The sequence below is a fragment of the Xiphophorus couchianus genome, chromosome 22 (assembly GCF_001444195.1).
Source record: "Xiphophorus couchianus chromosome 22, X_couchianus-1.0, whole genome shotgun sequence".
Taxonomy (NCBI): Eukaryota; Metazoa; Chordata; class Actinopteri; order Cyprinodontiformes; family Poeciliidae; genus Xiphophorus; species Xiphophorus couchianus.
The window spans coordinates 10,698,197-10,711,654 of record NC_040249.1 but is presented as its reverse complement, the minus strand read 5'-3'; the positions used below and the strand labels follow the sequence as shown (position 1 = coordinate 10,711,654).

The following is a 13,458-nucleotide window of genomic DNA, read 5'->3' as shown; positions in this document are numbered from 1 at the left end:
CTCAAATTTGTATGTTAGTGAAAAGATTATTTGTCCCACCACGTAACCAGAGAAACTATTAATTGCACAAGACTGATGATAATTTTGAGCCTTTATTTCTGTTGTGACTTTCTGCTTACAGCCAGTGAAAATATGACTTAAGATAAGGACAATAAGACACATTTAAAAAGAGCCACGTGGTGTTAATAGAAAGTATGTCATTTTCTCTATTACAATCAACTTTTGAAAATAAGCTTAGAAGCATTTATGAAACTTCATTTTAACAACCTTTAAGAGATTCATATTTAGAAATATGGAATATTTAGTACTAAGTTCATAATCATTGCACAACAGTCAGCTGTTATTTGATTCTGAAAAAATATGATGTTCAAGCCGGAGTGGAATGGGAAATGTTTGGTATTAACTTTTTATGTCTGTCAATAGTGTTACACACAATAAAAACTCTTCTCCAAATACTAATCTACACAAGTAAAATATATGAGGGACAATGGACATTTGGCAGCAGGACTGCAAATGAGTATTTTAGAAATTTATAAAAGCAAATCTTTTTCCACTTTAGTGTTATTACTCACTTATTAACACATACTCAATACATTAAGCAGAGAAGCTTTATTAAAGCAGGTCAGCATCATACACGGTTTTATGAGGCACCTTGCCAGTACATTATCAGACAGCACATCTCCACAGAGATCTTTGTTTAAATTAGGAAAAAAAGTTGTTTTTCACGACATGATGAAATCTTTGAGTCGGTATCTCACCACTAGCACTCCATCTACAGGAAGACAGAGGTCCTACACCCAACTTCCCAGCATTCCCACTGGAGTCAAATTTAAATTCATCTTTTAGTAGAACCGTCACAGATGATCATTTTTGTTTGTGAAACCATTCAGCTCCAGGATCACTTCCTCTCATAGTAGAACCATTTATCGACTGCAAATGTAAAACAAAAAATTAAAAACCCAGGAAACATATCAATAATATTCAACGGGAATTTAAAACAATCTTTCAATTAGAGACAGGAGTAGTTACAAATCTCTACCTGATGGTGGGATAGGGTCTCCTTTTCCACAGGGACACGTCTGAAATCATAGTGAAATTATAAATTATGAGTCCCTGTGTTGAAACTTCTGCTGTGTTGCAAATTGGAAGGAGGAGAGAGAAATCTTACCTCACCAACAGCAGCTTTGGCCTCGTCTGCTGAGCAGCAGTACGGACTGTCGCCAGATGAGACGCACGTGTTTTTGCTGTTCGTGAGACAGTGTTGACATTTTAATGAATGTGAATCCATCACATTCACCTGCTTAAACTGAAATCAACATAGCAACGGAACTGCAGTGTTTACCAGTTTAGTTCACCAGCTTTAGTCTGCTGGCCAATGAGGGCTTTCCAGAAGTTGTGAGTGCTCTTGATCACTTCAATGGCAAAGTCCTAAAACAAAAAAGAGAAATCATTAATGTGGGAGCTAAGCATCCAGATAAACCTCAAGCTACCTTCATATTAAAATATTACCGTGGTTAGAAGTTAAACGTGAAACCTTCACTACTAAATGATTGATTGTTATGATTGATGGATCAATAGATGCTACTTATAGGCAGTGAGTTAGGTGATACAGTCTGGAAATACAAATATGCTTCTGTCTTCTTAATTTCTTTTTCCATCCTTATCTAAAACAGATAAATGTTTAAGATTCAAACTTTTTCAGGCTATGTAGGAACTCCTGAATGTTGCTAAAAACCTTTTTTTTTCCCAGCAGAACATGAAGATACCCAGATGGAAAATGACAAACCCTGATTAACAACTTCTATTTAGTCAGAATACCTTATTTACAGCTGAAATAAAGATAAATGAGGTGTGTTGGCATGAGCAACCTTGTCCTTGAACTCCTCGTTGAAAGCAAAGCGGTTCTCTGGTTTCCCATCTGGCACTTTGTACCTCCTGAACCAGTCCACCGTGGCCTCCAGATAACCAGGTTTCAGGCGCTGGACGTCACTGATGTCTGAACATCAACAGTAATGGTGTAGCAATCATGATTTAGCTGATTCAGGAGAGCAATTGCAGTAAAAAAAAAAAAAAAAAGAGGAGAAAACCTACTGTTGAAGTCCTTGGCTTCGGGGTCCTCTACGTTGATTGCAATCACTTTCCAATCGGTTTCTCCCTCATCAATCATGGCCAAGATACCGAGCACCTTCACCTTGATGACATCTCCTCGGGTGCACACCTTCATGAGGAAGTTTTCAGGTTGTCAATCATTTATAAAATGTCCCAGGAATATGTACAAACAATAAAAAAAACAGACATTAAAGTGAAAGATGTACCCTGCTTCCAATTTCACAGACATCAATGGGATCGTTGTCACCGCAGCAGTCAGTGTCTCCATCCTTGTGGGCAGGATCCTCCCATGTCTGAAACACCATAACGGAACTTATTACCACTTAATGTTTACTGTTACGTAGTGATAATATCCAATGCACACAACAAAATACTAACAGAGCACACAGACCTGAGGGATTGCTCCGTAGTTCCATATGTAGCCTTTGTGAGGAAAAACATTAGCCACGTAGCGCAACTTCCCCTTCTTCACGTCCTGCTTTATTGGATTTAGGATGTCTTTTGTAGCAATCTGGAAAACAGAAAATCAGACATTTTAAAATTAGAGATGTAATTGTCTGTTAAAAATATGTCATTAATGTTGCTAACAATAAAAATAGGTAGGCATGATGTTGCAGCAGTTACTAATAATTACAGCCAGAATTTCAGGTTTAGCTTCAGTTACCAGATGACTCTGATGAGTATGGAGCCACTGCTGCCACTAACTTCATTTCTTTTTCTTTATCACATAAAACAGTCATGACCCAGCACTTATTCCTGTCCTCTAGAGCTACACAATAAACTGATTCACCACCGTTATCACACTGTCAGTGTGTGCAATTTGAAAAGCAAAGGACGTCTTAGATTCAATGTTTGGATGTATATTATATTGTAAATGATTGGATGTACGTTCTTAGTGCCCGAGATGCTGAAGTTCAAGAATAATATTGCAGTGATTTTTCTCAGTTGCAGTGAGATTGCCTTACTGCAATCTCAATTCTTATCACATTGCAACAGGCGTCAGAGCGCCGAGCCTTGTTCTACTGCAAGTTTCTTTTTGTAAAAGATGAGTCCTCTCTACTGTCTCCACGTGACTCCTTAATAGAAGGGATTACTGCAAGGTAGATAACTCATCTTCATTAGATAACCAAATCAGACTTTATGTAATTGGGCATGAATCAGGCAGGACAGTGATTTCAGAGGTGGACCAGGTTGTTTAGTTAGGAGTCTAGAGATAACATTCCTTGCGACTTGGTGCTGTATAAATAAATTGCTTTGAATCATCAGAAACTTTTTGTACGCAAACAAAGCAGGAGAAAATTGATAGATATCAATAACTTATATCTGTGCAACACGTCAATAAATGCATTTACTTTCTGCAAATTTGTGTTTAGAGTGGTGAAAGAACTTTAACGTCTTAATAAAAACCTGATAAGGTGTTGATAAGAGCTCACTAAACCCTTACAGAAGATGTTTCTTGTGCACTTTAATCCCATGATAACTTTAGTTTTTTTTATAACAATAAACATTTTCTTTATGCAAACATTGGTGTTTGGTCTGTATTTCCGTGATACAGAAGAATCTACACCTGTTATAGTTTGATAAACTACGGCATAAAAAAAGACAGCCTCTTACCTCCATCTTTGCATTTGTCCATCTGGGTACTTCAACAACCATGTGGAAGATGCTCTAAGAGAGGAAAGAAAACAGTCACGTTCAATTACACCTTACGCATTAAAAATATAAGCTAAATTAACTGTTTTGTAATATTACAATTGTTCAACTGCAGCCATGAGAGATATTGACATAGTCCAGGGAAAGCAAAGAGTAAAGGGTGCAGCTTTCTAAACAGACTATGACCTTGATATTTTGCTAAGTATTATCCAAAGCAGTTGTGTGCTGGGACAGATGAGCCACAGAAATGCATTTACTGCAGCAATATTGCTATAACCGAACCACTGTCTGGCCTTAAATTGTGCATAAAAGTGTAACTATACACATTTATTTGTCCAAAGGCTGAAATCGCTTCCTTACTTGGCTTTCGTCAGCATATATTGGTATATCATGGAATGGGGAGATGTACTTTCCTTCCGCATTTTCTGTGAAGTAGTCAGATTGAACATTAATTAACACAGCAGGTAAGTTAACAAACAAATCTGAAACATTTTATGTCAGCAGGCAGGTGTTGCACACTAAGAAATTACACATAATGTCCCAAACTTTTACTTTCGCTTCAACACCTCAGATTATTGTGTGGATTACGTAAAAAGCACCAACTTCTTACTATTTATTACTTTTTTTTTTAAAACATATCTTATACCAGAAATTCTTTAGGTTTGGGCACAAAATTGGCATTTAACCATTCGACTACCAGAAAACACAAAGAGCTGCTTGTCTCAAAGATTACATTCATCAATGCCCTTATTATATACAGAGAGAACGATGCCCCGCCCTTTTAGGTTTCTATGTGACGTGTTAAAACACCTTGCGAGGTTTCCAGAAATAAAGTTTCAATTTGCGGTGTTCTTATACAGAACAATGTCTGAGAAATATATATAAAACGTAAAGAAGCATCGCTAAATTGTATGAACTTTGTAAAAGCAAAAAAATAAAATGGATCTGAAAAGTGAAAATTGAATGACTCAAAAGTTGCCGTGCAGGAAATATAAAATAGAATCCCTACATTTCTGTAGTTTCCCCTAAACTAAATCCGAGAATAAATGAATTACTGACACGTGGGAGATTGCGGCTGGCCTGCGGTGTCAACAGAGTCCTTAAAGTGGCAAACAAAGATAAAACTCTGCTATTTTTACTCATTGTTTACTTACTAAAGAACAAGCGGTAGCTGAGAGAGTTCGCGTTTCCCCTCTCTTCGACTGTGAAGCTCATGTTGAAGTGTGGGTTTCTGAAGTTGCCTGCTTACGGATGGAGGATGGCGGCGGAAGAACACGGTAGACCCCGGTTGGTAGCAACTGGAGCCATTGCGCATGCGTTCGCAGTTTTCGTTCATGCTGCCTTCAGGAGCTGTTGGGAATGTTTGATGAGGACGATTATGAAAGTTTTGCTTCGAACATGTTGAAATAATTTTGACAAATAAACGCAACGCAGGAAATTTTTTATAATAATATTTATACTAAGAAGAAGAAGAAATAAATAGGCACATTTGTTTGAAGATCATTTTGGAGAACCATACATGTATTTAATCTCATTCCGTCTGTACAATCACGTCCCATTATGTATAGCATATAAGCGTATTCCTCTCACAAATATTATAGAATTTGCAGCAAATATTGGTTTGTAATATACAAGAAACACTACTTCACAGACCTAACCGATGTGTAATGAAGGTCTTCATTATTTGGCTGGAAAACACTTAAAATGTGTGTTGAATGATAAAAGAAACAGGTACAAACAGATTGAAGTATTTTATTGATTATGTGTTTTTATGCAGTGTCATCTTATCTGGAACTGGTGGTGTCCTGTTAAAATAAAACAAACAAATGGACAATATAAGTATTGTGACTGTTTGGAAAGCACTGAAATGTTTGAAGGCTTTGTGCAGATGTGGCTTACCTCGGTCTCTTCCTCTGCAGGGTGTTCAGGCTAAAAGATTCCCCCGGGGGCCTGAGCAAGTCACAGTGAAGTCTCAAAATATTGTACATTTTTAAATAAATTGTTCTCAATTTTATCACAGTTGACATGGTATGGAGAAAGTTTCAGATTTCTAGAAAGAGTTTCTAACTACACCAAACCAAACCATTCAGTTGTTGTTCGAACATTAAATTTTCTATAAGGACATGTTTAATATTGCAAGCAGCATATATGTTTTTATTATTATTTTTTTGTTTGTTTGTTTGTTTTGACAGATCATGTGTTTTTGCTAGTACTTGTCTAAAAATAGCAACGTCACTCTATTTCAAGTTTAGGTTATTATAAATCTTGTTGTAAAATGTTATTTTTTAACAGACTTAAGTTTTCAATCTCAGTTCCTATGAAATTTTAACTAATCAGAAATACTGTTAGTAAATTATATAATTCCGAATAATAGATTATGGAGTAAAACTTTACAAAAGTAAAACAAATAAATATAGTTTTTTTTTTTTTTTTTATAACTACCATTTTGAAAAATTGTGGCCTGTTAAAATATTTTCTGATTTTCTTTCTCTATCCAAATTGTATGTTTCATTATGTTTGGTTTCCAAAGAATATTTCTAAAAATAGAAGCAGGGCCTTCTAAGATTTAACTGGGGACATGTGTCATGTTAGTTTAATGAACACCTTCAGATTTAATAAAAAAAGAACTGACTCATATTTTTGCTCATAGGCCAGTCACATACAAAAGGTTTCCTGGTAATATGTGTCATCTATATCAGAAAATGAATATCAGTCACTAGATCTAGGGTTCTTATACTGTGGTACATGTACAATGTGTGGTACAAAGTCTCTGCCAAGCTAGAAACTGCAATAAATTCAACTTCACACATTACAAAATTAAATTATTACTCTGATTTTTGGTACATTTGTTTTCAAGTTGTGTGACTTAGGTCAAACATTTTGGGTATCCTGTCCTTCTTGGAATCTCTTGGAGAAATTCTGGTCCAGAACTGATATAACTCTATCCTTAATATTCTAATAGAATTTATCAATATGTATAAGCAGAGGTGAACATAGTACACGAAAATTGTATTCAAATAAGAGTAAATAAGTTAAACTGTACAAAAGCCTCAGCAGATAGAAAGAAACATTAGAATAACAAAAGGCTTGTGACTGCACAAGATAAACTATAGGTTTGTGTCTCATGCAATTTAAGAGAAACGTGTTTGTTCTTAATACAGTGAAGCTACTTGCAGAGGGTAGAGTACCCAGAAATTTGACTAAAATAGGAGGAATGATGCTTCATTATATTACTCAAGTAAAAAATATAAAAAATATATTACTCAAGTAAAATAGGAGGAATGATGCTTCATTATATTACTCAAGTAAAAGTAAAAAAGTATTGTAGCAGTCTTTTCTCCAAAAAAGATGATTGAATGATGAAATGCATCTAAGCAAATGTAGTTAGTCACTACCCATCTCTTTTTTGTAAGCCATAAACTGCATTAAGATTTAATTTTAATTTTAAAAAAACCTTTTGTAATTTACAAATCTGAAAAATTCTATTTTACTTTTTGAACTGCAGCACTGAAACTAAAAAAAAAACCTTCTGTTTAAGGTTTTATTTGGTAAGTTATCAGTGTTTCTAATGTTGCGAGTGATCTTTTTGTTGTTGACAAATGTCACGAACACAAATGCTTCTTTAATCACAACCAGACAATCGTTTCAGATTTTCATAAACAGATGGTGACGTAGCGCTCGCAACGTCATATCCCCCCTCAGCTCGTCGTGCTTCCTGCCTTGCTGAGGGAGGGGACGGTGCTGACGGCTGGTAGGACGAACGGAGAGCCAAGAAAGCTTTCGGGAAGCTGTAAAAAAGTGGGGAACGGCCCGGGTTTCCACCGTCCGTCGGGAGAGAAGCACCACAGTTTTCTGTAGCTGCTGGATTTGTCACCGAACAGGCGCCGAAAAATGTCGACCAGTCGTCAGCTTAGCGAGAGCAGGGCCATCCCGACCAGGACGGTGTTGATCAACGACACAACGCAGCTACCTCATGACTACTGTACCACCCCTGGAGGCACTTTATTTTCCACCACTCCTGGAGGTGAGAAGACCTGCTTTACTCTTGTCTGTTTTTGTCTTAACTTAACAGGTAATGTTTTCTATCTGCGTGGCCCAGCCTGCGTTGTCATCCTGATCAAAACAAAAACAAAGATTAGACCCACCCCTGTTGCCTCTAGCTGCTTCCTGATTGGCTTTTTAACATCGTAGAGATTCTCATGGTTGCGTTACCTGACATTGGACTTGAACAGGTCTAAACTGGTAGCGTTGGGAATATAGACTGAACGTTTCATCACGATATTTAGTTGTACTGTTGTGATAACGATAAATGTGGCGATAAAAACGATAATTATTGCTTCTTTTTGATGTAACTGTGTGACTGTGACTGGGTGTCATATAGCCTCACAAACACATACATTGCTCTTGAAATACTTTGGGACACCAGTCACATAAAGATGTGTGATTTGCATCACTAAACTACACACAGTAACTGCAGTAATCATATTTAATAATTGTTGATATTTATTGATGATTTCTTTGAACAAAGTGACGAAAATAGTAAAACTAACAATTCTGACAATACAGACAGCTTTGTTTTTTTGTTTTTTTTTAAATTACTTGGAATTTCTCATAACAATAATAAATCAATTCTTATCATGATAGTAAGCTTATCACGATAAATGATAAACGATATGAAAAATGACCACCCCTAGTCTAACTATAGAATCTGACAAGTGATTCTGTTAAATTACTGGAATATAGACGGATCACGTTGATGGAGCAGAGCCAGATGGAGGACTTATTACAAGGCTGATTGCAAAATTTGGGCTATGAACTTAGTGAAGATATTGCCACATACTGTATTGCTGCATAACTGGGTTCTATGTCTTCACCTACTTCTGAGGGGTACAAAGATGGGAAAAAAAATCTTTATATATGTACATTTTAAAAATACTCACTACATACATGAGAGAAGTGGTTCTAAAGCTAAGTAGAGTTGTTGTGTACTATTATCCCTACAGCCTACATCAAACTAAACAATGCAGTGTTTTTTTTCCCCTTTTTTACTTTTTTAAAAACTAAACAAAGCTATAGTGCAGTGGTTGGTTATAAATATCCGGAGTGTGTGTCTATTAATGTTTAAGAATAACTTGTTTTTTGTTGATGCTTATACAATTAAACACTTATACCAAGCACAATGCACTAGAACACTTCTTACCACATGATACAGAGGTTACCGCCATCGAAATGAGAACACTATTAAAATATCTACGTTGGTATTTGTAATTTCAGCTCTTACCTCTTCATTTTCAAGGGTGCTTCTGAAAAATCTTCTCTTGTGAGGACTAGAAAGGCCACCATTTCTTTCCACTTCATTTAGGAAGTGGTTAGTGGAGGGCGAGTTGTGACTTGTATGCTCACAAGTATTGTGCAGGTAGCACATATTATTTTATACAAGGAAGCAAATTACTTTATGCGTTGTTGTTTCAAAATACCACACTAATATTCTCCAAGCATATTGACTACTAGTTCAAATGTAAATATGAATATGTTTGTAATTTCTGAACTCTATATAAGAACTTTACATTAATGCATATTGATTTATAAATGTAAAGTATTACAGCTTTTTTTTGTCCTTGCAACAGCAATATATTCCTAACAGAGGAATACAACTCTGCATTTTTATTTTTTTTACTTGTTGAGAAAGATAAAAGACTTATAAAAACAATAAACTACTAAAAATAAAAGCGGTAAACGTATAAAAAATATAACCAACAATTTGACAATGAAACAAGAGATCATTTTTTATCAGCCTTGAACTTAGAGGACTTTCATGTATTCAAACTTAGACCCGATGTACCTTTTAGTTACAACAGAACTTTGCATGAGACATCTGCAAAAATAAGCAAGCTGACATCTACTTGAGGCATATTGTTCCTGTGAATATTTTTGTCGTTTGCGTTTGATCATCAAGTTTCTGGATCTACTGCTGAACACTACAGATGGCATAATTCAGTGCGTTTGAAGGCACATAAATGTGTGTAAACAAGTATTAGCTGTACCCACTCAGAGTATCCCTCAGGGTACTTGGAGGGAAGACGAGTAAAATAAACTTCTTGCGTCTCATTGAAGGAACCCGGATCATTTACGACCGCAAGTTTCTGCTGGACAGGCGGAATTCTCCCATCGCTCAGACTCCTCCTGCACATCTGCCTGTCATCCCTGGAGTGACCAGCCAACACATCCTGAGTGAGAACAAGAAGAACGAAGCCAACAACCACATCAACAACCATGATGGCAAACCCACTACAGGTCAGAGTTGCATAAAAAGATTGTGCTTGTTTTCAATGCTTGTTATTTATTTATGAAAGTGATGGGATCTAGGTAGAAAAGGAGAGCCAGAGTTCCACAAAACCACAACTTGCATTAGAGCAGTGTTTACATGGACAGACCAAGGTCAGAAACCTGCAGCTTTTAAGTAACGTTCACGCCTTTGGACACATGACAATAGGAAAAAGAACTGGCAAGAATCGAAAATACTTCAGAAAACAAATGGCAACACCCTGTATGAGGTGGGAACAAGGATCTAAAAGACAGTTGCAACCATTCAGACCAAGCCTAATGTAATAGATTATGTCCATATAGAAACCAGCTGAGCAGCATAGTTGTTTTTGTCATGCAAGAACGGTAAGGCATTGTTCTGTCAAAGCTATGGTTGAACCGGTAAATTATAACTTATAAATCTCTTCATAAATTATCCATGAAGTATTTTAATACTTTTGTTCTCTGTGTGATAATTGCATATACAACTATACAATCTATTAAAAGTTGTATTTTGTTCCTGCCTAACATGTCGTCTGTTATGGTGGCCAGACAGATACAATTTCAACTCATCTGTTCAAAGAACATTGTTCCAGATGTCTTGGTTTTTATCTATGTTCTCTCTGGAAAAAGTTTGCTTGTGCCATGTATTTTTATTTATGTATATATTATGCAATGGAAATTTCGTTGAATTCTGTTCAATGACAATAAATGCTATCTATCTATCTATCTATCTATTTTTTAGAGTTAAAACTTCCTCATTCTATATTAACAGAGGCAAGAGGCTTCTGTAGATCCTGTAAATATATTTTAGAGTTAGTCTCCCAAAACCTCGTGGGAGAACATGTTATTGCCAGGAAGAACAAATTGGACCTTTTTGGGCCTCAAAAGTTACCAGTTCTCAAACCGGTCAGTTTGACCCAGAGCACGAGGGCCTCTACTAGAAAGCAGAAGATGAAGAGGGGTTTCATATTTCAGCCTCACAGAGAGTCAAAGGATCCATGTAAATCAACAGAAAGCTGAGTTGATGAATGAAGCGTTTCAGAAATGCTTCATGTGACATCTCAAAATGATCACTGCTTTTTTTTATTTATAAATTGAGTGCATTATTAAAAGTGTTCCTGTAGTTCTTTTTTTTTTTAACAAATTGCTCTGGTTTTCCTTTATCTTTAAGGTGACGACTCCCAGTTTGAAATGGACATCTAACCGCCTGGAGCCACACCAGCATAAGAAAATAACCTGGCACTGTGTGTGTCAGTGGCTTGGCTTGTAGAAACCAATGTTTTGAGCCCTCATGGCAGCCATCTTTGTTAGCTCTTTGTCTCACTGCTGGATGTAATGTTTGTAAACCCCAGGGCGATTCGGTATAACTTACATGCACATACAGAGCGGCACCGTTCAAAAACTAGGGTTATCTTTGTAACAATGGATCGCAGTCGAATTTCAAACATTTTCATTAAAAGGGACCTGAATATTTTGCACCCAAAAATTAATTAGTTTTAGTGCTCATTTTACAGCTTTCTGTGAGACCAAACTGGAAAAATAAACTAATTTGAGCAAGAATTGGTACTTTTTAAAAAAAAATTTGGAATCATTTTAAAAAGGTTTGATATTTTTCCGACTTTGATTTTAAAGACTTCTGGGGTTTTTTTTTTGTTTTTTTTTAAACTACTCCAATAACTCCAGGATCCATAACCACTTGGACCGCTTTGATTCCAGTAACGGTACCTGAAGAAATGATGTATTATTCTTGTTTTTCTATTAGGAAAGGACCTAACACCATCCCAAGATTTTAGTCCCAAATTTCCCAACATTTTGCTGCAATATTTCATTTGTAAGCCTCCAGGAAAAAATGCTTAAAAACAAATTTAGGGGAAAATTAAACAGATATAAATCATCAGATAATTGAATATCAAATGAAGCATAGACATAAGTAGCTTAAAATATTTCTTTAATTTAATTTCAGCAAAGTACAATAATATCAAGTAACTTAAGTCGGCAAAGATAAACACCGCCCTTTTCTCAGATTTGTTATAATAGCTAATAAGCTTAAGGAGGAGGCGGTATATGGATGAACATGACCGGTGTTTTTAAATATCCAGACGTCAGAGTGGTTAATATCCCTATGTACGTGGGATACAACAAAATCCATTTTAAAACTTGAATAAATGTAAATGTTTTTTAAACATTTATTATTATATTTGAATACAATTTTAGTATTAAGGCTTTGCCGGGGCATTCACTCTGTCCAAGCCTTTTACATTTCATGTCAATGAAACGGATAACCGTGTGTGCATTGGGCTTGATAGATGCTCTCCATAAACTGATCTGACATTAATATTCTTATTTCCATGCATCTTGCCTGCCCATGCCTTATTTAACATGAAATGCAGTGACTAGTTTCCTTGCCATCTATTTGTATTTTCTGACAGATGTTTATTTTTTCACAGTAGCGTTAAAACAGGTTATATTTTGCTTGGTCAGTGGGCAAAAGGTATTTTATTTCCTTGACGATTTTCTGACTCGGATTGGTATAAGGTTTGGAAGCGTGAGTGTGCATGTGAGGCTGATGTTTTACATGACATCATGGTAAAAATCCCACTCACTCATTTTAATCCAATGTTTAGTTTATTTGTTTTATTCCAAAGTTCTCTCTGCTATTTGGCAAACAAGTAATCATGTTTTTCATTCAATTTTCTTTCTCTGTTTGACAGGAGCCACTGACTGATGTTTGTCAAATATTATTTTTTAATTTCTTTTAGCTTTGTAATGACATTTGGCAAAGTCTGGTGAAAATTTCATTCACAGGTTGCTTAAAATTATGTTTGCATCGCACCTTTTATCCGACAAGTCTTTATATTAAGGTATCGTAATCCAGGTGGCAGATTCATTTCCAATCCATTTGATTTGATGAGGGTAAGACAATATGCTTCGAAAGAGATTGGACACAAACTTACTGTAACCTTCTGTTCACATTTAAAATAACTTTTATTTCAAATGAAACTCCAATGCCAGTGGACACTGTTGCTGCAAGATCAATAAAATTCTGTAACAGATTTTGTATCCTTGTCTTTTTTTGATTTTATTCAACTTAATGCAAAGGTGGCAGATTTTGCAACATTGACCATGATTATCTATCATGCATACAGTTTATTACCATCAGGTGGAAAAATGTAGGGTTTAATAGGGGTAAGCTGATAAATGCTGTTGTGCACCTCTCAATCGTGAAACTGAAGACTACCCAGAGTGATTCTATCTGCTGCTAATTTTACAATATAATTTCTTTAGTTTGGCTCTGTTTGTGTAACTGTAATGGACAGCGCTGTGATGCAGAACAAATGTTAGCTTTCATCTCACAATAAAGAAGTATATCACATTTCAGTGTGGATGGCC

The 13,458-nt window shown here is 35.9% G+C and overlaps 2 protein-coding genes across 2 annotated transcripts; one reads left to right on the top strand and one right to left on the bottom strand.

Moving 5' to 3' along the window:
* Window positions 1–590: 590 nt before the first annotated feature.
* ppa1b (inorganic pyrophosphatase 1b) lies at window positions 591–5,082 on the bottom strand. Its single transcript, XM_028006830.1, has 11 exons — window positions 4,917–5,082; window positions 4,123–4,187; window positions 3,724–3,777; window positions 2,501–2,620; window positions 2,316–2,402; window positions 2,092–2,218; window positions 1,869–1,996; window positions 1,343–1,428; window positions 1,169–1,244; window positions 1,040–1,079; window positions 591–930 (listed from the first exon to the last, which is right to left on the bottom strand). Exons 1-11 carry the CDS (start codon window positions 4,975–4,977, stop codon window positions 899–901), a joined length of 876 nt encoding a protein of 291 aa, XP_027862631.1. The 5' UTR covers window positions 4,978–5,082; the 3' UTR covers window positions 591–898.
* A 2,381-nt stretch (window positions 5,083–7,463) lies between these two features.
* eif4ebp2 (eukaryotic translation initiation factor 4E binding protein 2) lies at window positions 7,464–13,121 on the top strand. Its single transcript, XM_028006832.1, has 3 exons — window positions 7,464–7,786; window positions 9,877–10,056; window positions 11,240–13,121. The coding sequence occupies exons 1-3, from the start codon at window positions 7,654–7,656 to the stop codon at window positions 11,269–11,271; spliced, it is 345 nt and encodes a 114-aa protein (XP_027862633.1). The 5' UTR covers window positions 7,464–7,653; the 3' UTR covers window positions 11,272–13,121.
* Window positions 13,122–13,458: the final 337 nt, after the last annotated feature.